We start from the raw sequence: 22,179 nt of genomic DNA on the forward strand, positions 1-22,179 counted from the left end.
TTTTTCAGTGAAAAGTGCAAGATTGAAATCAGAAAGGAAAGAATATTATTTTAGCACTAAATGTTAAGATCAATGAGTAAAATGTCAGCAACAATACAAATAGTTTTGTAACTTATTTTTATAACATTTAAGCAGACGATGAATTCTTTATTGTACTTTCTGTAAGTAAAGCTGGCTAATTTTAGCCAGTGACTTATTCCAATCTTAGGAAACATAATTGATACAGTTCCCAGTTAATAGATAACTTGAGAATTGATAATTCATTAGAAAATTTATTTTAATAATTTTGGCAAGATCAGCAATCACCTTTAACAGATTTTTGGAAATGGTCTTTCATCTTAAACTTTTCACCTATAAAAATTCCAAGGTAATTATATTTATTGCTAAAGAATTTTTCCTTAAATGTTAAAGGAGAAAATGAAATGAAATTAATGAACTTACTGGTAAGTATTTTACATTTATGTTTTTCTTCAAAGGTTGTGTCATTCTGCTCAATGAACAAAAAGCTTAGGAATTCTTTTTGTATGTACCAAATATATACAGTTGGAATAATAATGAATAGCAAAATAAGTTCAAGACATTGATTATGCAATATGATAGGCATCTTTATTAAAATTTTATATTTATCATATGAATGGTAAAGAAATATTTTTCGGTAACAAAAATCACTCACAACTAGCAGAAAATAGTCTTGATCCACACAACAAGCATAACCATTATATCAATAAATTACCTATTGTCTTATGCAGTGATATACTACTTGTCTCCATTCTTATCAGATGCTCAAACAAGACTTAAGCTTCTTATTTCCTCCTTTCCTTCACATACAGCATTTGATAAGTATAATTTAAACATGGAACATTTGATTGCATTCATATAAATTAAAATTATTTTTGCTTCAAATCAGAAAAAAATTATAATATTAAGAGAATTGTACTGAATAAAACAGAATAATGAAAAAAAAAATTATGGTAAAAATTTCAAATAAAAAAAATATATATACCTAATGTTATTACATGATAAATACAAATATCAAAGAATTTTATCATTGCCTAATAAACAAACACATCTGCATGCAAAGCCACTGTTTACAATTTTTTTGAAAATTTTGATATTAGATTCATAATTAATAACTTCAAAAGCATAAAGACCATCGTAAAATAATTTCAGATAAAAAAAGCAATTACTTTCAAAGCAATATGGCAAGAATCTTCACTCCAAATATATAAATAAGATATACTACCATACATTAACATATGTACCAAATCAAATACTTTTCCAGAAACTTAAGTACATTCTAAGAGCATAAAAACATTTAATGGTACCAGATTTAAAACTGTTCAATTGATAGAAATACAACCATATAAGAAAAAAAAAAAATAAAGATGCAATTATTAAACATGTTTATTTCAAACAAAATACATATCACACAAAACATGTTTCATATATTTCAAATGCTCATAAAATTGTACAAAAAGAACCTTTTTTTTTTTTCCTTCAAAATTTAAATCAAATTTAATACTTTTATTATGAAACAAATTTCATTTGTCATTTTTCCAATTTAGTTTTTTTTTTTTTTAAATGGAAGACATGCTGAAAATCACTTATTATTAAAATTTTTGCTATAATTGATTAAGTACAACACTATATTCTTCAATTATAATTCAAAAATAATTCATTCATGTTCAATTATTAAAATGACGCTTAATATGAACATACCATTATTGAAAAGCAATTTCATAAGAAATCATCTAAGTAACCCATAACATCAATGCTAATAGTTTTACCTATTTTACTCACTAAATCAAGTTCTGCTAAACACTTATATTTAGGACAATCTAAATGCTCATCTGTAGAAACACGAGACATAAGACGCATTTGAACAAGTGAAGATATTTGCGAAAATATTAGAGAAGATGGAAGCACTTTCTCTCCAACAATTGAAAAGAAAATAGATAACATTCTGTCTAATGTAAATGGCTTAGGACCCAGAAGGTGACGATTTTTCTCAACTTTTTTTGTAATACGCTTCTTAGCCTGCTTCCCTTGGTTTTTAACAAAATGCCTGAAATCACTTTTAGGTGGATTGTAGGAAGCAAAGTAGGCTGCAAGTAACAAAAATTTCGAATAAAAAGGTAATTCTCTTGTAGCAGAGAATTTATCTAAAGTAATTATAGAGCATTTATTTTCACTATTTTGGTCTTTAGTAGAACAGTATGCTTTCCATTTAGAACTAGATATTTCTCGGAGATAAACTGAGCCCATAGCTTCTTTTAAAGTGGGTTCTATATTTTTCCACAGACGGAAACTGCTGACTTCTATATCATCATCTTCTTGAAGAGGTTCACAGTATTTTTCAAAGTTTATTTCAGCAAGATGGCGTAGCTCAGAAATGTTTGTTGTCAGTATAAAAAATGTCTTCATAATTACATTTACATAGCTTTTGTAAAATACAACTGTATGTTCAGGTGGACAATCCAGTGTTAATATTTCTGCTATCTGATCCTTAGAATAATCTTGAAAGTGAAGAGAGATAGGATCAAAACAATTTACTTGGGACCTAAATGCTCTCCAAGGCAATTCAGAAATAAAAATTGTGCAAATATTTACTGTAGTTAACATTTGTAATTTTAAAAGAACAGATAACAGGAATGGATCTTCTTTTCTTAACACTTCCGCGCAGTCAAAAATCAAATACGTGGTCTCAAATGCTTCCTTTAATTTAATTCTCAGAAAGTTCAAAAATTCATGCATGTTATTTATTTTCTTTTCCGTGTCTCCCGGACAAAGAACTTGAATAACCTTTGCAAACAATGATTGTGCATTACAAGATTCATGACAGTTGATCCATACATAAGGTACATTTGAGCTTTTCATTAATTCTAATACGACTAAAGTCTTCCCTGTTGTTGTGTGGCCATAAATTAATAAGGAAGGATACGGAAAACTAGATGGATATCCCATATACCGCTTTATAAAACTAATCTCATTTTCTCGGAAAAGAATCTTTTGACCTGTTTTGCTTTCCATGAGGTTAACACCAGAAATGCATTCAGATTCCATTTCCTTCAGTATTTAATAAAAATTTTGAGTTTATAATCGAATATTAAATTGAACAACTTTCATTCATTCAACGATAGCATTGCGCGGAGAAACAAAATTTACCGCTAACCGAGAGAGTGTTGAATTGTTTATATACCGCGGAAAATTTATTGCTACTATTCATTTAAAATTATTCTAACTTTTAGTTCGTATGGAAATAAAATTCCTAAAGTATATCTTTCAAAGAATTTGAAAACAATGAATATCTTAATTTTTTAAAATCAGTATTGATAAAAAACATTTTTTATAACTAGCTCAATATTAGTATGGCCTTGCATTTGCCTTAACTGTATTTTATGTTAACCTAACCTCCATACGATCAAAATAAACAAACATAATATGCATCATGGCTAGTTGTAAGTACTGAAAAAAAATATTTTTGTAATTAATTCTTATTTTCTGTGCATTTAAGAATTATATTCTTTTTGATAACGAAGACAGTATAAAATGTATTCTTTTAGTAATTAGTCGAAATCTTGTTTATAAGTATCTATCTAATATAATTAAAATTCGGTTTCTGAACTGTCGGGGAAATTATTCTGCTTGAAATCATGTAATTTTCTTTAAAATAATCATGGCATATTCCATTAATAAATTTTTACATGAAATATTTATATGCTGCTAGCATAATTACTGGTAGATACAATTAAGAAACACTATTAGTGCATACTCTTGAATGAGCTCTTAGAATAGTTAGCTTCAATTCGTTAAATATTTTGATTTCCATTTATGACAAATGTTACAAAAATTAATTAAATTCCACATGCGCCTATGTAAGCGTTTTTGTTATTTGTATAGTATGCATAAATTTAATTTCTAATCTGTCTATGTAGAAGAATCTAACAATTCAGTTGATGCATTCTTTCCTTACACTGCACTATATTGAAATTATTTCTGTATTTATTTATATGTATATCTTTTCCAGATATTGAATTTGAATAATTCGTTATTAATTATGTTTTCAAAATGATTATTTTCTTCTAACAATACTTAGTCTAAATTAACATCCTGTGACACACTTTAAAAAATACCTTGAATGTTTGAAGAGTATGTGTTCTTTAAAAAGAAACATTTCTAGAAAATTCAGCAAACCATATCTATTTCATTGTATTTTATTGCATTTAATTTAAGATGCAGTAAGATTATTACTTAACCTTTATTAATGTAGTAAAATAGCCTCTTTACTTCAAGCATATTTTGAATACTTTTAAAACTGACATATGATTTTCTTATGCAGTAGAAGGAGGGGGGGGAGGATCTTGTGCTATGATAATGCTGTAAGCTGCCTTAATTGAAAGGCTCAATTAAAAGAATTAATCACTGATTATAAATCTATATATAATTTCTCTCTCATATCATGATATTATGTTGAATTATTTCACAGGGCTTTTATAAGGAAAAGATTTTTAAAAAAATAAAGAATTTTTTTTTAATTAAAGTTTCCAGCAAAATATAAATATTCCTTTCCATAAAATAAACAAACCCAATGAAAGTTTACTTTTATAATAGCATTTTAGTTATTTACCTAATGTAATGCTTACATTTCATTGATATTTAGTAATAACTTGTAAGATTCTGCTATTAGTTTTATAAAAATGCATGTTTTAAAGAAGAATAATTTTATAGAATGTGTATTTTGAAAGTTTGAAGTCTCATAGGAAATCTTGGCATAAAAAAAGAAAAGAAAAATCATATTCCTGAAGTAGAACTCTGAATTCCAGAATTTATAGCTTTTAAGAAAATGAATGATAATATAATGCTGTTTTGATTGTTTGTTAATGAATTAGAATTTTACACACTTGCATATAATAACTGGCAAAGATATTTTTGTATCCAAAGATTACTGATTACGCAAAGAAAATGCTCCCTTGATTTAGAATTTGTAATTCAGTATTATGTAGATACAAAGAATTCTATTGCACTTATTTACTGGTGGTTACTGAAAATCCAAACAAAACTTTTAATAATTAATAAATAAATTTATATTTCTTTGTAGAATATACAGATATATAAGCAGCAATTTTAAAATATTTATATATATATAGAGAGAGAGAGAGAGAGAGAATCTGTTTTTCAGAAAAAGTCATTTTCCTTTTACTTCAAATCTATTTCACATATATATTTATTTTATCATTTTTTAAAATATTAATTATTTATTTAAATATTATCTAGATAAATTGAAGCATCTTCCAATTCTGGCAAGGACTCAATTAAATTATTTGAAAAATGGTGCAGCATTTTCTACAAATCCAGCACAAGTTGTTCAAGACCAATTTCTGCATTTTAGAACCACAGAAAATAGCCCTGTATGAGCATGTATTATTTTTAATTTTTTTAAATGTATATTTGCTTTAGCTGTATATTTGTAATGTTTGTTTTTAATTTATGTGTGTGTGTGTTTAGATGCAGATGTATTTGATAATCTAAATATTAAAAATGAAATAATATTACAATTGTCCATTTATTTTGTGATTAGATTAAAATTAAAGTTCAATCAGGTAAAAAGGTAAGAATATTCATCTGAATTCTTATCTTTTATGGTTTTAAAAGGTCCTTATATTTGGTATAAAACTTTAGGATCTATTTATTTTATAATTCTTATTTTATTTTGTAATCATTATTAATGTTCTCTGTATCCATTTTATCTACATTTATCGATAACATACATGATTCTATTGATAGAATATTGCATTCACTTCATTACTTAAATAAAACACAATTAATTATTTCTTATTTTATCTTAAAAGATTCAAAAATTTCTCAAACTTCTGAACAATTTTCGATATATAGCACACTTTAGTGAAATTTTAAAACATCATAATTTGATTTTTTGGGGTTTTGATTTATTTTCAAAATAATAAAAGGAATTTCAAAGTTTGTTAAAAAAATTATTCTACTGCATTAAAAAAATATCCTTTTCTATTTACAAAAATGTTTTATTAAATGCACTTTGTAAATTTTTTAACTTTTCTAAAAAACATTTTTTTTTTATTGCGGTAAAAATTTTTGTTTTAAAAATTAATTGTACATCACAGTTATTGTAATTTTGCTCAATATAATGTGTTGAAATATATGCTTTAAATTATTGGTTATTATTTGGACTAAGTAAATTGTTTTTGCATACAAATGCAATTAAATTTTTATTGACTGCTTACTTTATATTAAATTTTGGTTTGGTTTTTAAAGTGTTATTTTTTTTAAATGCAATATCAATGTTTTAGATTCTTCACACAAGGAATCATATTGGTAAATTCTATACAATGCATCCAGATATAAAGAACAAATTATTCCTCAGTGGAGGCATACCTAAATCATGGGATAATCAGGTATGTCATAAAATTATAATATATTTATTTCCTAATAATAATAATCCAGAAATCAAAAAGAATATATTTTTCTAAGTTGAACCCAAAATATTCTGATCTGTTTTCTTATAATTCCTCTTTTTGTTATAATAATTAACTACTATACTGATGAATTTAAAGTATTTTTTCATCATTGCTCTATTAAGTTTGAGATATACTTTGATTATATATATATATATATATATATATATATATATATATATATATATATATATATATATATATATATATATATATATAATTTAAATTATTCCAACATGAAAATTTTCTCTTATTCTCTTTCTCTCTTTCTTTTTAAGTCTGTTAAGTCTGATTTCTAACTATTTAGATCCTTATAATTGCTTGACTGAAACTATTATACTAAGTATGAATTTCATGCATAAAAATTTTGATTAAAGGTAAATTACTGAGTAAAGTCAATAATCACAACAAATCTTATAAAAATATATTTTTAGCCTTGAAAAACATATTAAGGAAAATAAAGTGCAGATTTGAAATTCCTTAGAATGTACTGATATTAATAATTACATGCCTATTCCTTTTAAAACTTCGTTTCATGTTGTTGAATTCAGTTTTAGTTTGAAAATTTATATAATATTCAGTTGCACTTAGTTTTCAGATAAGCATTGGCATTTCTTTAAGTAAGATTTTAACTAAATTCTTTGCAAATCATGTTAAATTTATTACTTCATGACTTTCAGTTTTTGCTCTGCATCAATATAAAATACTCTATTTATTTTAGCATAACATTAAAAGTTTATTATTTTTAATTATTTAATCCCATGAAAAACTTCTTCTGATTATTTTAGATGAAAGCTTTTTGTGAAACCTGTATCATGGTTCGAGAACCAGCTTTAGAAGTAATGTCTTTTGTAAACAAAATAAATTATTCTGATCCAGCAATTCGTTTTATTATATGTATCCTTTTATAAAGAATTTTATTGCTTAATTTACTTTTGGTGAAAAATAGATATTTAGGTGCATTTTTTTAAATATAGAAATTTTCTTTCAGGATAAAAAGTCTTTAAAAAATTTTGTAAAAAGCATAAGGTTTTCTTAGTTGTTTTCTTGTTGCTTTCACTTATGTCAAATACATATAACAAATTTTGAAAAGAAGCATGCATTTTACACTTTAAATTTTGAGAGGAACAAGCAAATAATGAATGCATTTACATTGTATTTAATAATGCAGACTGTTATAATCATCAATAAATAATATGAAATTTTATTCTGAAATATGTTATCCTGTTACATGAAATTTAAGTTAATCAGTGCAAGAATATCACCTTGTATAACTGTTTTTAAAAAGTATACAAGCCAAACCTTTTTACTATTAATTTTCTATTTATTACTATTAACTTATTATTATTAATTTTTTTTTTTATTTTAGTTTGGGAGATAAGAATGTACACCTTGGAGCATTTTTTTTTTTTTTTGAGATAATGATTAATTATTGATCACCAAAGTTTGTGGTTTTGCTATTTTGAAAATACCATTGTTTTTTTAAAATGATTTTTGTATCATTTTAAAATTCTAAAAATTGACTTTTTTTTACTAATTTAATTGCAATTTTTCCCTTGAATTTTGGCAACTTTTTAAAAATATTTTTATACATTATATTTAGCAGTACATTGATTACTGCATTGAAGCCCAAATCATTTTCAATGATTCATCAAATATATAACTGTATAATTTTCTTTTATTATGTCGAAAGCTAAGAAAGGAGTATTCTGTTTATTTCCATAGTGTGTACATAGAATAAGTAAATGAAAATGCAACTAATGAGAGCATGAAATTAGAAGATAAGCAATAATTATATTTTAAGTAGCACTAATATGTCATGGATCTTTACTCTATTAGAATAGATGTAAGGCTATTAAAATAGCATAGCTTTAAAGTGTTTTACAATTTAATGCTTTACCCATTAATCATGATATTTTCTCTTTTATCGATTTTAATTACACATTACTGTTTGAGAAAATGTGCTGTCATATTGATACAACTAGTAATATGCTTATGGATTACTCTTCATTTTTGTATTGACTTCATTATAAATTTAAATTTATAAAAATGGAATGCAGTAACTATATTTGGGCACCAAATTTAAGGGGTTAAAAATATTTTGTTCAGAGAATTGTGAACATCAAGTTATGTATTAGAATTTTAAGTGAATCTGAAAGCAAATATTGTTATTCTAACTACCGTTTGAGTGCTATTCGTGCATTTCCTTTTATACTGCATATACATACAGGGAAATGCAGGAATTATTTATTTGTTTTGCAGATTTGAAAGGCAAACTGTTTAATACACATATTTTGTGCCATTTATTAGCAAAGTCCATTTTCCCTTTTCTTTTTTTAAATAGAATATTGACATATTGATTATAAAAATTGTTTCCAGTAAAATATTCATCATAAAATAATTTACTGTAGTTATTATTATTCTGTCTAAATGTGAACTTGCTTTTATTCAGAGGTGGAAAAAAGATGCATTTCAAAGATTATATCTTGTTTCTAATTACAAAGAAAATGTAAATTCTGCAAAGAAATTTCTATATGCAACTAATTATCTACAAACACTAGAGTTACTTTGCCTTATTGTGAATTCATATAAATATTCTTATGTTATCAACTATATTCTGACATTGGTATTGTAGATTTTGAATTTAAAATATTTATTCTTATGTGAAATGTTTAGATTTAAGCAAATGAAATATATGTTATGCATGTGCATATTTTCTATTTGTTTTGCCTCAGTAGGGCTGAATTCTATTGTATATTGTTTCTTTATTAATTTCTTTTACAAAAAAAAGTTGGAAGAGATGGCTCAGGCAAGACTGCAACTTTGATGCATCTTTTACATTTTGCTTATGAATCTGAGTTCCTTTTACTTCATGTACCTTGGGGTATGGTATTTATATATTTAAAATTCAATTGAAAACTCTATAATATTTTTAAGGGAAAAATATTAAAATTATTTCATTTTTTTTTTTATTTATCTATTTATTTATTTTTGTGGATCTTTTGTTATTAGATTTTAGAATTCAATAATGTTAAATATTAAATTTTTATCCATTCTTTTCAAAATTTCTGTGAAATATCTCAAAATAAAATATATCTTTAAAAAATTAAGAATGACCTATACATAGTTTTTTTAATTCTTTTTTTTTTCAGGTTTTTTTTTTTTTTGCCATTTTTTTTTAGCTTTTTCATATTATTATTTCGTAGAATAGTTAAGTTAGTGAACTATTCATATATATATATATAGATAGATAGATAAAATCAACTGCATAATTGTTGTTCAAATGTATAATTTTTTTTTTTTTGTTTTTTGTTTTGTTCCTCCTTATATTAGTTTCCAACTGGACAAAAAGACCAAAAGAAGTTATTGCATCTCAGTTTGAAGAAGGTAGAATTGATCTGCCTGTGGAATCAGCTATATGGCTTCAGCATTTTAAAACTCAAAACTCACAACTCATGGAAAAACTCAATGTAACTTTTTTTTTTCCTTTAAAATCATATTATTATTGGTTTTTAAAAATAAACTTTCTCTTTTTATATTAAATAGAAATTATGAAAATATATTATTTGTGTATATTATTTGTTAATTCAGTATTAAAAAAATTATTTTCATCATTTAAGCAAAAAAAATACCTTTTTTTACATATACCAAATTGCATCCATCTAGCTCAAAGCTTTTTTTTTTTTTTTGAATTATTATGCTCACAGATAGACAGGCATAGTTTTAAAAAAAAATGTGTTTTTTGAATTTAGGAAGGTTTGAAACATGAAAATTCATTAAAACTTCAAGTTTGAATTTTTTGGCAATTACAGTATTTTCTCTCTGCATACTTCATATACTAGAAAGTAAAAAGAAATCATTTATATAACTAAAATGGTAGCTGTATATATGTGTAGAAAAATATGACCAAATATTTATTATTCCCCTGTTTACATAAAATAATGATACATTCTGAACTTCACCAACGTGCCTACTGATAATATGAAAAACAGACAACACTGTATAAAAACTCAAGAAATTTTGAACTTTTTTTGTTTGATATGTTTCCATCTGGGCTTTCAGGCAATATCTCAGAAAACTAAGCAGTGTTTTATTTAATCCCTCATGTATGATGAAATAGAGAGAGATGAAAACCAATTATTACATTGAATTTTTCATTTCATATCTAAATTATAGTAAGAAACATACATGATAGACTATATTAATTTATTAAAATCCCCTATATTACACGTTTATATGAAAAAGAAATGTCATCAATTGTATTTTGAATAACTGTTTATTTATTTCATCAGTGTTGTATGAAATTAGATATTCTGTGTATATAGGTCAATTCTTGCATAATCTTTGCCTCCTCTGTAGCTATCTTGTCATTATCGGCCTTCATGCCTTTTAGCTTATGTGATATATAATTTTCATTTCATCCCTCTTCATTTTTCTAAAATAAGTATTAAATAAACAAACAAAGTCACCTTTGGAAACCTGAGTGTGGAATTGAATCAAGTGTTTCTGATGTTATTTAGGCAGAATTTTGCAGTTTTATTATTTTTTAGATTATTGCCATAAGAGACAGAATAAGACCTCTTTAGTTACTGCAAATGTCAGTAGTAATTTTTTGACGTTCAAATTTGCTTCTGATTATGCATAATATTGAATTTGTTTCATTATATTTGTAAAATACAAATTATCCTTGAAAGAAATATTTTTTTCCATGGCTTTATTAATTTATTTTTAGATTTTTTGTGTTACTTATTATATAATTGTCTTATAAAAATCATTTAAATTATTTTTTAAAATTTTTACAATAATTTATGCTTAGTTGCTATACTTTCTAATGAAAGCATTAGTTAGTTTATTTAGATATGTTTTAGTCCAGTGAATTGTGTGTGTGTTTTTTTTTTTTTTTTTGCAAATATTTTAATAATTTTGGTTCTTTTCAGTTAAAAGCTACTCAATCATACACATGGAGTAAAAGAGAAGTGACAGAACAAGGAGACTCTCTTATGAACATAGTTGAGCATGTTAGTAATTCTTTATTTTATTCGTTTTCATTGATTGTTAATAATTAAATTTTAACTATTGTTAATGTTTTTGCAAATTTCTCTTTTAAAGAGTCTTAAACATTTTAATATATATGTATATACATGAGGGTACATTGTTGATGAAACAGATGACATCATTTTTATATTATTATAATTTTTTTTTTCTCCTCTAGGGGATACAAAGAGTGCGTCATTCCTCAGATTGTGTAGCAGCTCTTGTGAAAGAAATTAAGCAGCAAGCACAAACTGGAAAGTAAGACTTGTCTCATTCTATTTCTCGTGCAGTGAAAAAAGAAGCATATAAATACTATAATTTGCAAACATTAAATACTTCACCTTTTGCATGAAACTCTTTATTTTTGAATTTTTAACCTTCTGTTAGAATATCAAATATTTTACTTTAATTTAGTGTTCCTCCCTACACATACACACACACACCATTTTCTCAAGAAAAATGTGAACAGCATTTTTAAGCTTACCGAAATTTTATAAATTCAGAGAAAAAAGTTTTTTTTCTTTTTGACGTTTTGTTAGGAAAATAATTATTTTATGTACAGATTTGACCTTTTTATACTGTCAGAGAAATTATTTTTCCTAAAGTTACATTGTTAATAATGATTTATACTCATTTATTTAGCTTCAAGATTGTCGTATTTATAGCTTTTGAAATAATATATTCTGTTTATAGAGATATTATATTAGTAATGCAAAAATTATTATTATTATTATTATTATTTTACTTTTGTTATTCATACACAATACAGTAGGGATAATAATAATCTATTTTTACCTATCTAATTTATGTTATACGTTTTTTATTCTTCTTTATTTTGTATGTTTAAAATTTTATAAATTTGTTATAGCAACTGAATTGTGTCTGCAGATCTCAAATTTTATTTAAGGTGGTTAACTTTATATTAAGATATGTTTATTGGAAAGTATTTCTATTTAAAAAGAAGCATAGAAAATTATTACTTTAAATTAGGAATAAATAAACAAGATTAAGCTGAAATGTGCACAAAAAAGTGCACATTTCAGCAAAATATTAAATAAAAAGTTAAAACTGTATTTTTTTAATCAAATAATTATGAATTAATGCTTAAGAATGCAGTTTTAATTTTCTTTGTTTAACTAAGAAAAAAATGAACTATATGTATATGTGTTTGTAATAATTATGTTAATACTAAAAATTATTTGTCTCAGTTTAAAAAACATTTTGGCTTTATCAAACTTTGATAAATAAACCTTTTTTGTTTCAATAGTTGAATAGTGAAAAAATACAATTATCAGGCTAATAACCAAACTTTCTGACTGCAGAGTGTCTTTCACAAGATACATACCATTGTGGTAGTTTACAAAATTCCATCTTTTCCTACTGGAAAAAAATGAAATAATTAAATATTGGTTACAAAATGAAATAATTAAATATTGGTTATAAAACAAAATAATTAAATATTGTGTATATGGAACATAAAACAGTTTAGATTTATTTTTGGACTTATTCATATTCTGAAACTGTACTTCTTATTGTGTGTGTGCCTGTGTTTTCAATTTCCAATATATAATCTTTCAATATTACTATAAATGAAATAAAAATTGACATTCTATTTATTTTTAGATTCAAAGTTATGGTTATAATTGATGGTGTAAATGCTTTCTGGAACAAAACTAATGTGAAAAGACCTGATAGGTCATTGGTAAGAAGAATTCATTTATAAATAATAATATTGTACAACATTTTTCAATTAGCTACATTTTTGTCTGCTGTTGAAATATAAGTTTAATTGATTTAAAATTCATTAAAATTTTTTGTAGTGATTAATTTATTTTCTTAAAGATCTAATTTCATCAAATTTGAGTATGTTTTTCTCTTTCCTTTTTAATTTTTTGTTTTGTTAAATGTATGTGACAGGCTTTTTATATTTTTCATGCAAAATGATTCATGAATATCCGATGTTACTAGTTCTATAATTTGATTTTATATATACGCACATACATACATCTGTCCGACTGTATATGAGATGATTAATTTTACTGTGGGGGAAAAAAAATTACTTAAGCAAAAAAAAAAAAAAAAAAAAAAAAAAAAACTATATTTTTCCAAACGAATTTCAAATTCATTGAATATTGCATAATCTTCCCAAATGCCATTCAGAGTCCGATTGATGCTTTGAAAAAAAAGTGGAATTCGGTCGCATTTTGGGATCTAGTTCAGCATTGGTTGGGATGGCTGAAAACTGTATTCTTTTGTTTTATCAAAGCTAAAAATACTTGGAATGAAGTGAAACTACTATTCACAGTTTTGAATGTCAGAGAAATGATTGTTTGCTCCCTGATGGAAACCATTTCAGTAGCATGATATTTTTAACATTCTTTTCTTTGTTTGTTTGATATTTTGATTTCATTTTAATTTCGTTCTGTATCCCAACATGTGTTTATCATCTGGATGACGGCTATCATTTCTTATAATGCAGAGTTGCAGGATATTGATTTTTAAAAAATCGGTGTGACTGATTAGAAAAAAAAAATAACCTTTAAAGTGAAGGGGGAGTGGAGAGAAACTTGTATATCTATTGGAGGAAATATATAAAAGGTCGATGTCAACGGAAAAATACTGTACATTCTATATAGTGACATTATTTACTATGCTAAAAGAGGATTTGGAGCAATAGTAGACCACATAAAAGTAATTAAAGAAGGTGTTTATTAAAAAAGTAAACTATTCTCTAACAAGCTATTGTTTTTAGAGACTAACATCGTCATCATCTTCAGCAGCAGCATCAAGAAATCTTATTCCTATTAATTATACTCTTTTTAGTAGAATATGAAATTCTGAGTCTCTAATTTTGAATGTTATTGTAGAGCATAATTTGCTATTTTCAGTGATACTTGTTCTTGTTAGGAAGGTGGCTGAGGATACAAAAAAAAGCTTTAGATCATTTGACATTAAGTTGTAATTAAGTGTCCTGTGAAACAAAATTTATTATAATGAAAACATTTGTGCCAGACACCTTGAAAAATTGACAAACATTTTTATTGAATTTAAATAAAGTTACAAACATTAACATATGAGAGTGTTTTCAGTTAACTAGAGCATACTTATACTTGTTTCACTTCTCAGTGTTTATGTTTGGCACAATTCATTATTTGCTAAATTTGGCTTTTTTTTTTTTTTTTTGCTCTGAGTTGATGTCTTTATATTATTTAACAGTCCTCATAAATTAATGATGACAGAAAGTATCAAAATGTTAATGTATGACTCAGGAATACTAATTATGTTGTCCCAAGTATATGTATAATTTTATGAAAATAAGCTTAGATGTAGAATTCCTAGTATTAAAAATTTAAACATTCACTAAAAAAGTCTTATTTTTAGAGTTATTTTCCCCTTTATTTCAAATAATATTAAAGAGGAAGAACCACATTTATATATGTGAATTACATTTTTAGGTTCCAGCTACTGAAATAACAATAACTCGTGCATTTATGAAACTATTACAAAATGATTGGGTATGTAAAATTTTCCATTTCTTGTTATTTAACTTAGAAATAGTCATAGTTAAAAATCAAAATTCTTTTATTTAATGGCTTCCTGTTGTTATATGTGACATTAGTAATTTTAATCTTTTATTCATTGAAATGACCTTATGACAGTTTGATATTTTAAACTTAATATATTTTAGAATGAAGTTGCCTAGTTTTTTCATAATGTTCAAATTATAATATAAATACCAGTCAATATATTATTTGTATTAAAAAATTGTTCACAGAATTAAGAATTTTTTGCAGTTTTCTGCATCAAATATTTTAAATTTCATCCTCTTTTTATTTATAATTTTTTTTTATTCCTCACAAGGTTTAATTTTAAAAGTGTTAATAAAAATTATTAGGTGCAAACTATTTACACTATCAATTTTTTTGAAAATAGGTTTATTGAGTTGTTACTTAGGCTTTCACTTTATGCTTTCTGTTGAATATTTCCAGTCATCAGATTGATATCTATACCATTCTGGAATTCATCAATGGTTATGATGTAAAATCAATGTGTAAATCAATCAAATCATAGCATTTTTAAAAACCCTTAAAAACTGCTTATTTTTAAATGATTTTTATGTGAAAACCTTAAAAATGCTTATTTTTTGTACAACCACTTATTTTTCTTTCTGAGGGAAAAATATAATTTTAACTTCATTATAGCAATATTATATGACTGCACTTTCTTTGGAATGTTTGATCTTTATCTCTGAAAGGGTCTCAATGAATGTGGAATAGGTTTTATCTAAATTTATGGAAATACTGATCATCAGGGGAAAATACATTTCTTCCATTTATTTATTAGATTTTTCTTCCACCTCTTTTTGCTTGTTTAGTAGGGGAAAAATTGTTTATTTTTAGGGATAATTTTATTTATTTACATGAGATCATATTAATTTGCTTTTAATAGTGACTTCAGCACATCCTTGTGTGCTTTAGTCATTGTATGTGCTAGTTATTTTTTGTTAAGCATTTTTAGTTGTATTTTTTTGCACAGCATTTAGTAAATCACCAATTGTAATTTATTTAAATATTTTTACTGCCAGACATTTGTGTGCATGAAAGTTTTAGAACTTTTTAAAAATAGGAAATATAGAAAAGTGTTTAACTCATTGTGAACTATCAAAAGTGCATACACTGAATGACTCAAGGTTTCTAAAAATAAGAATAAATCAAAATATTTAAGTGCTCTAAGTTAGCTGTATATCGTATTACTGTTATTCTTGCTCAAGATATCAAAAATAAATTAATGCCAGTAAAATTCCTCTTTACTTTATCATATGTGATTATTCAAAAAGAAAGAATTGTAATCATTAAAAAAATTTGAACTCGGATATTTTCTTCTAACCTAGATTTTGACCACCAAAAAATAAAATCTTGAAATCTATAACATATAACTCAAAACTTATCTAAAAGGATGAAATTTGTCATATTATCTTAGTACCAAATTTGCATATTATCAAATTTTAAATGCAGTTCAGTTACAAGAAATTTTTTGTCTGTCTGTCTAAGTGCAAGTGAACACTATAATTTCAAAACTATATTAGTAAAAGTTGGTGTAAACCTAATATATATATATATATCAACTTTTAAATCAGATTTATCAACTAGTTGATCATGTCTATCTATGCATGTATATAAATGCAATAACTCAAAATTAGATAAATGAAATTTTGTAAGTAATCTTATTACTAAAATTGTAACTCAGTTTCATTTGGCCAGCCAAAAAGCTTCTAAAATGAATATTTAGTTCTCTTTATTGTACTACAGCGCACAAAACATTTATGTGCTGACTGAGAAAATAACCATTCCAGTGCTTGGGGCTTTCAAGGCCTTACTCACTGTCCCTAACTTTTATGCAATAAGGAGGAGCGATTATATTTTTATTGAGGACTATGAATATGCAAGAAGGTTTCGGGAAAATTATTTCCACTGCTATTTCGTGAGCTGCAGAGCATATTAGGCCATTTCTTTAAATGTAACAGAGTGACGATCCCCTTTTTATGCAATGGATTATTCTTTTGCTCTTTATTTTTTATGTGAAATTGTTTCTTCACTAAATTGCTAGCATTAGTTTAATTTTTCAAATAATATATTGTGTTCAGATATTGACTAATTGAATGCAAGTGCACGAGGCGAAAAATTATTGAAAGCTTTATATTTGAGAAAGGAAATATCTGATAAATTTATATGTTTTAAAAGCAAAATTGTTTTAAAATGTTGATAGACCTACATTGTGTGTCAGAAAAAAGTATTAAGTGCGATGTTGTTCTGTTTGGGTTTATAGATGACATCAAATCATCTGTACATTATTTTTAAAAAATGAGATATGATGAGGATTTTTTATCCTTTATAATGAGGACAACAAACAAAATTCTGGACAGTTTTGAAAATTATTTTCATTATATCTGATGAGCAAGTTTTTAATGTATGGGGATTCACCATTGATTACAATTCTAATTAGTAAAATTTAACTTTTTTTACAGCATCAACTGTATGATCAAATAAAGCAATATGGTGAAATCCACTCAGTAAACATTATTAAAGAATTAAGAAAGCCGACAGCATCAGCCCATCTAAAATATTGCCAATTTTGGTAATAGTAGATGGTTAAAGAAATAAAGTAGTCAGAATATACAACTAATGAACATGATTCAACAAACTGGAGACTTTTCATTGCTATCAAAATCTAAAACTTAAAAAGAAACATTTTTATAACCAAGCTTTGATTAAACAAGAAATTGAAATGTTAATGAAGTAATTTTAGGTAAGCAATAAAAGTAATAATTTCGTTTCTTCATAAACTTATTCAACAATTATTAGTGGTATTTTATGTTTGAAATTGGATACTTACTTAATATCCAACTTGAAGGGGTTTTATTAATTATAGAACTATGTGTTACGAGATGAACTATCTTAATGTTGGTTCTTAATTTTTAATATTACTGTATATTCTTAAGTACTAAAAGTTTGAAATGTAATCTTTCAGTACATATTCTTCTGCTTATGTTGAACACTTATTTATAAAACAATTTTATATTTTAGAATAATGCAGCAATTATAACAAGTGTAGATATTATACCATTTAACCGAAATGCAACAAAGCATGATCCTTATACACCACGTGCTTTACTAGGAAAAGAGGTAAGTGTGTAAATATTCAGCACTAAAAATATATCTATTGCAAATTTATAATTATGATAGATGAATGAAAGTATACAAGGAAACATATTTATATTATTTCTTTCCTTTTAAATTTAGGGTTTTGAATATATGGATCCCTTTATTCCAATTCATGTAGATAAATATACAGATAAAGAAATTCATTCAGTTCTTGATTATTACTGTGACAGGCTTTGGATACAGTCAGAGAGAGGCAAGTATAACTATTATAATGTGGCATGCAGAATATGCATTCCGTGTCCGAATAAATTAGAAAAATGCCTTAATTTACAAAGAATTATATTTTATGTTGTTTCAGTTAATAAATGTCCTTGTGAAATTTTTATGACATCACTCTTGAACTAGTAACAATTTTATTCATCTGCACCCAAAATGAAACTTCGAATATCCCTCTTTTAGGCTTCAATTTTCTTAAAATAGTAAAAATTTAAAGCTTCATAATTCAATTAGTTTTGATCATAGATAAATGTTACCGTGATCAGAATTTTTGTTTTTATGTATTATTACTAAGAATAAATTACCATATATAAAAAGAACAACTCGATTTACCTCTTACGGATTATGCTATTCTTAAAAGAAAAGCCCCCCTCCATGTGAATTTGTAAATATTAGCATCGAATAACATACTATTATTTTTTTGCAGCGCAACAAGAAGAAGGGAGGAAACAGATAAAATTTTTAAGTGGCTACAATCCAGCTGAAGTAATGAGGCTCTGTAATCCACTGTAATTTCATAAATAAAAGACCAACACTAAAAGAAATCATCAAATTTTAATACATATTTTTCTATACAAGAAACATTATCTTACAAAATGCACACTTTTTAAGCTCTCTAAGTTGCTATATTTACAAACATGTTCATTTCTGTGATAAAAATTTTGATGGGTGGGAAAAGGTAACTTATTGGAGCCAAGTCTAAAGCTTCATATCTGTGGTGACAATTTCTAATAACATTAATATTGAGTCTTTTTTTTAATAACCTGCAATGTTAATGCCCATTATCAATATTAAAAAGAAAAGTTCTTGATGATTAGAAATGAGCAACTTTCTATTTTGTCTTCTCTAAAACTGACTTTGAGGTGAAAGTTCATTCACTGAAAATGTTCATGTTCTCTGCTTTTCTATTAGCTTCTTTGGAGAAGATGTGGATACCATGTTAACAGATGATCTGTAAAAGAAATCAATAAATAATGAAATTGCAAAAAATTTCTTTGAACTAAAAAGACCAAATATCCTTATCTCCAGATGTGATCCATCTGCTTAAGGTCAAACCAAATGTGTTATAAAAATTAAATTCTCAGCAATCATTGATGGCACATAAAATGCCAGAATAGTAACCTTTAAAAAGAATATGTATGTTATTAAAGATAAATTTTGACAAATAATTTTACCTGTTATGAGTCATATGAGATCTTACAAGATGGCCTTCAGCTAATGCTGCTAATAATGAAAGTTCTCCAGCAAGAACAGTAGCACAAACAATTCTAGCTAATTTTCCTGCATTCCTTCCTGGACATTCATCACAAGAACCTTTTACTCCCAGGAGCTAAATAAAATGTATAGTAGGTTTATACGAAAATCTGCAATTTATAATCTTATGAATAGTATCCTAGGATATTAGAATATATCTATCTTCACAGCAAATAAAATTGAAACTGAGTATTTAGCAAAGAAAGTAAAGAACTACAGCAGATTAATTTTTACATTACTCAATGCTGAAATAATGTTACATTATAAAGAAAAAGTTTAAGATATAGTATCATTAATACAAAGTTAACCAATTCCAGCTAGAAAAAAAAAACCATTACAAGAAGCAACTTTTTTTTTTTTTTTTTTTTTTTTGTAAATAAAGCTCCAATTTATATATTTCATAATCCAGAGAGTTTTACCTCATTTAATTCAAATTATTCAAGTTGTATTATATATTAACTTTCAAAATCTACATTAATAAATGGTAAGGTATAAATCTTATGTTTTCACTTCTTACAGATCTTTTAAGAAATATTTCTTTAATCATACCTCTAAACAAGATGATTGTGCTGGAAGGAAAGTTCCACCACCAACAGTACCCACTTCAATTGAAGGCATAGTACAACTTATGTACAAATCGTTTTCATCTGGTCCAGCTACTTCTAACTGAGTAATGCAGTTTGAACTGGTCACATTTTGAGCTGGATCCTTTATTAAAATACAAAAGTTATACTGTTAAAAAAAAATGTTTAATAATAAATTTAGAAAATATTAATATGAGTTAAAGTAAAACCTTTTTCATATAACAATCTTTCTTTTCTTTTTAAATATAGTCGATATATGAGAGTAAACAGATCATAAAACATCTGAAAAATAAGCTTTGAGAAGCCAGCATTCAAGCTTTAGTAGATTTTTCTACACACATTTGACGCTTTCAATTAAAAATTATGAACACATATTTTCAGTAAAAATTGATAAATCAAACATAACTGATGGTGAAACCCTGAAAAATCAGGAATATTTTGAATGTCAATGAAAATATTCTCTTTGTTTTAGCAAAATTTAAAAAGTTATCAATATAGAATCAAGGATTTTTACTGGGATTACTATGGCCCTATTTCAAATAATTAAATCTATACAAATACTTTTTTGTGTGCAGGAGGGTTGTTTAACCATTTAAGTGTGTTCGATGTGTGTACATGTCAATACAAATCTTCATTTTAGAGTGGTCAATGTTTACTCGTTTATCTAATAGAAATAAAATCTTATTCACTTTTTGTGATTTTTTGAAAATTTATTATGCAACCACTTTTATTGTGTTCAACACGTATAGTCATCATTGTGGGACTTTAAAAAATAAATTCTGGAATTAACTGATAAAGATCAGGAAACTATTGTATTGATACTTCTTACTATACAGTTTGATACATAGTATGGCTTTATCTTTCAAATTTTAGATTTGAAACTGAGATATGCATATTAACAAGTGTTGTAAAATGAACTGTTATCAGAAATATAATGATACATGGAATATAGAAAATTTAGGAGGAAGAAGTAAGCTGTACAGCTATGCAATTAATTCTCTTTATCATTCAAAATTCTGATAAAAAACTTCACATGCATTTATGTTTTACAAGAAAGTATTTCATGGTTAGTATAACAATTGAACAAATCAGTATTGACAGATCTCAGTGTCTAAACAATTAATCTTTGAATTATATGTTTATCTAAAATTAAATGTAAAGATCATTTCATAAATAATTTTCAGATTATATATAGATATATATACACAGATTGCAAGCATCTCTATTTTATTACAGTCTTTATGTACATAAATATTTGCACTGTAATATTAAAATAATCAAACTAAATTACCATTTTATGCTTGCAAAATTGTAATAATTTTTGTTAGACACAAGAAAAATGTGAAAGCACATATACCTGACCAGTTGCAAGATAAATAGCTGTAACTATATTAGCCGCTTGAGCATTGAATCCACCAACACTGCCAGCCATGGCAGAACCAATGTAATTTTTAGTAATATTTAGGTTTACCAATGAATTAACATTTGTTTTTAAAACCTGAAACAAGATAAATCAATATAAAACACTGTTTTTCTTCCCTGATTTCAGATTATATAAGTAGAAAAACTAACTATGAATATAGATCTACTAACTTCTTTCACTACTTTTGCTGGTATCTGTGCTCCACAAACAACCTCTTTACCACGGCCTCTAATCCTGTAAGACAAAATATTAATTTAGATTATCTTAAAAATGATGTATTGATATTTGTTTATATCTCTAGAAAAATATGAAAATAGAAATATCAATACATTGTAAAGTGTAATCTTAAGTTACTTTTTATAACTGCAAACAAGATATGTACAAAATTGTCAACATCTCATTTATTATCCTAACAGAAATATGTTGTTAATACACAAGGGGGAAAAAAATGTTTCTTG

The 22,179-nt window shown here is 25.6% G+C and overlaps 3 protein-coding genes across 5 annotated transcripts in view; 1 reads left to right on the forward strand and 2 right to left on the reverse strand.

Moving 5' to 3' along the window:
• Positions 1 to 1,566: 1,566 nt before the first annotated feature.
• On the reverse strand, positions 1,567 to 3,151 carry LOC129961015 (origin recognition complex subunit 5-like). Its single transcript, XM_056074809.1, has one exon. The coding sequence runs from the start codon at positions 3,061 to 3,063 to the stop codon at positions 1,738 to 1,740; it is 1,326 nt and encodes a 441-aa protein (XP_055930784.1). The 5' UTR covers positions 3,064 to 3,151; the 3' UTR covers positions 1,567 to 1,737.
• Positions 3,152 to 3,390: 239 nt separating this feature from the next.
• On the forward strand, positions 3,391 to 19,005 carry LOC129989585 (28S ribosomal protein S29, mitochondrial-like). The gene is made up of 13 exons (XM_056098087.1): positions 3,391 to 3,458; positions 5,275 to 5,408; positions 6,324 to 6,428; positions 7,277 to 7,385; positions 9,280 to 9,372; positions 9,822 to 9,958; positions 11,426 to 11,506; positions 11,701 to 11,780; positions 13,146 to 13,224; positions 14,978 to 15,037; positions 18,107 to 18,205; positions 18,323 to 18,437; positions 18,888 to 19,005. The coding sequence occupies exons 1-13, from the start codon at positions 3,449 to 3,451 to the stop codon at positions 18,971 to 18,973; spliced, it is 1,188 nt and encodes a 395-aa protein (XP_055954062.1). The 5' UTR covers positions 3,391 to 3,448; the 3' UTR covers positions 18,974 to 19,005.
• Positions 18,997 to 22,179, reverse strand: part of LOC129989549 (3-hydroxy-3-methylglutaryl-coenzyme A reductase-like) — an 86,386-nt gene continuing 83,203 nt past the window's right edge. For all 3 annotated transcript variants that reach the window (XM_056098085.1, XM_056098084.1, XM_056098086.1), the window contains exons 18-22: positions 21,892 to 21,955; positions 21,656 to 21,796; positions 20,264 to 20,422; positions 19,636 to 19,790; positions 18,997 to 19,412 (exon numbers count right to left, since the gene is read on the reverse strand). In XM_056098085.1, coding sequence (XP_055954060.1) covers positions 19,349 to 19,412; positions 19,636 to 19,790; positions 20,264 to 20,422; positions 21,656 to 21,796; positions 21,892 to 21,955 — 583 coding nt within the window. In that variant the 3' untranslated portion in view covers positions 18,997 to 19,348. The remainder of the gene's footprint in view (positions 19,413 to 19,635; positions 19,791 to 20,263; positions 20,423 to 21,655; positions 21,797 to 21,891; positions 21,956 to 22,179) is intronic.

The sequence above is a fragment of the Argiope bruennichi genome, chromosome 2 (genome assembly GCF_947563725.1).
Source record: "Argiope bruennichi chromosome 2, qqArgBrue1.1, whole genome shotgun sequence".
NCBI lineage: Eukaryota > Metazoa > Arthropoda > Arachnida > Araneae > Araneidae > Argiope > Argiope bruennichi.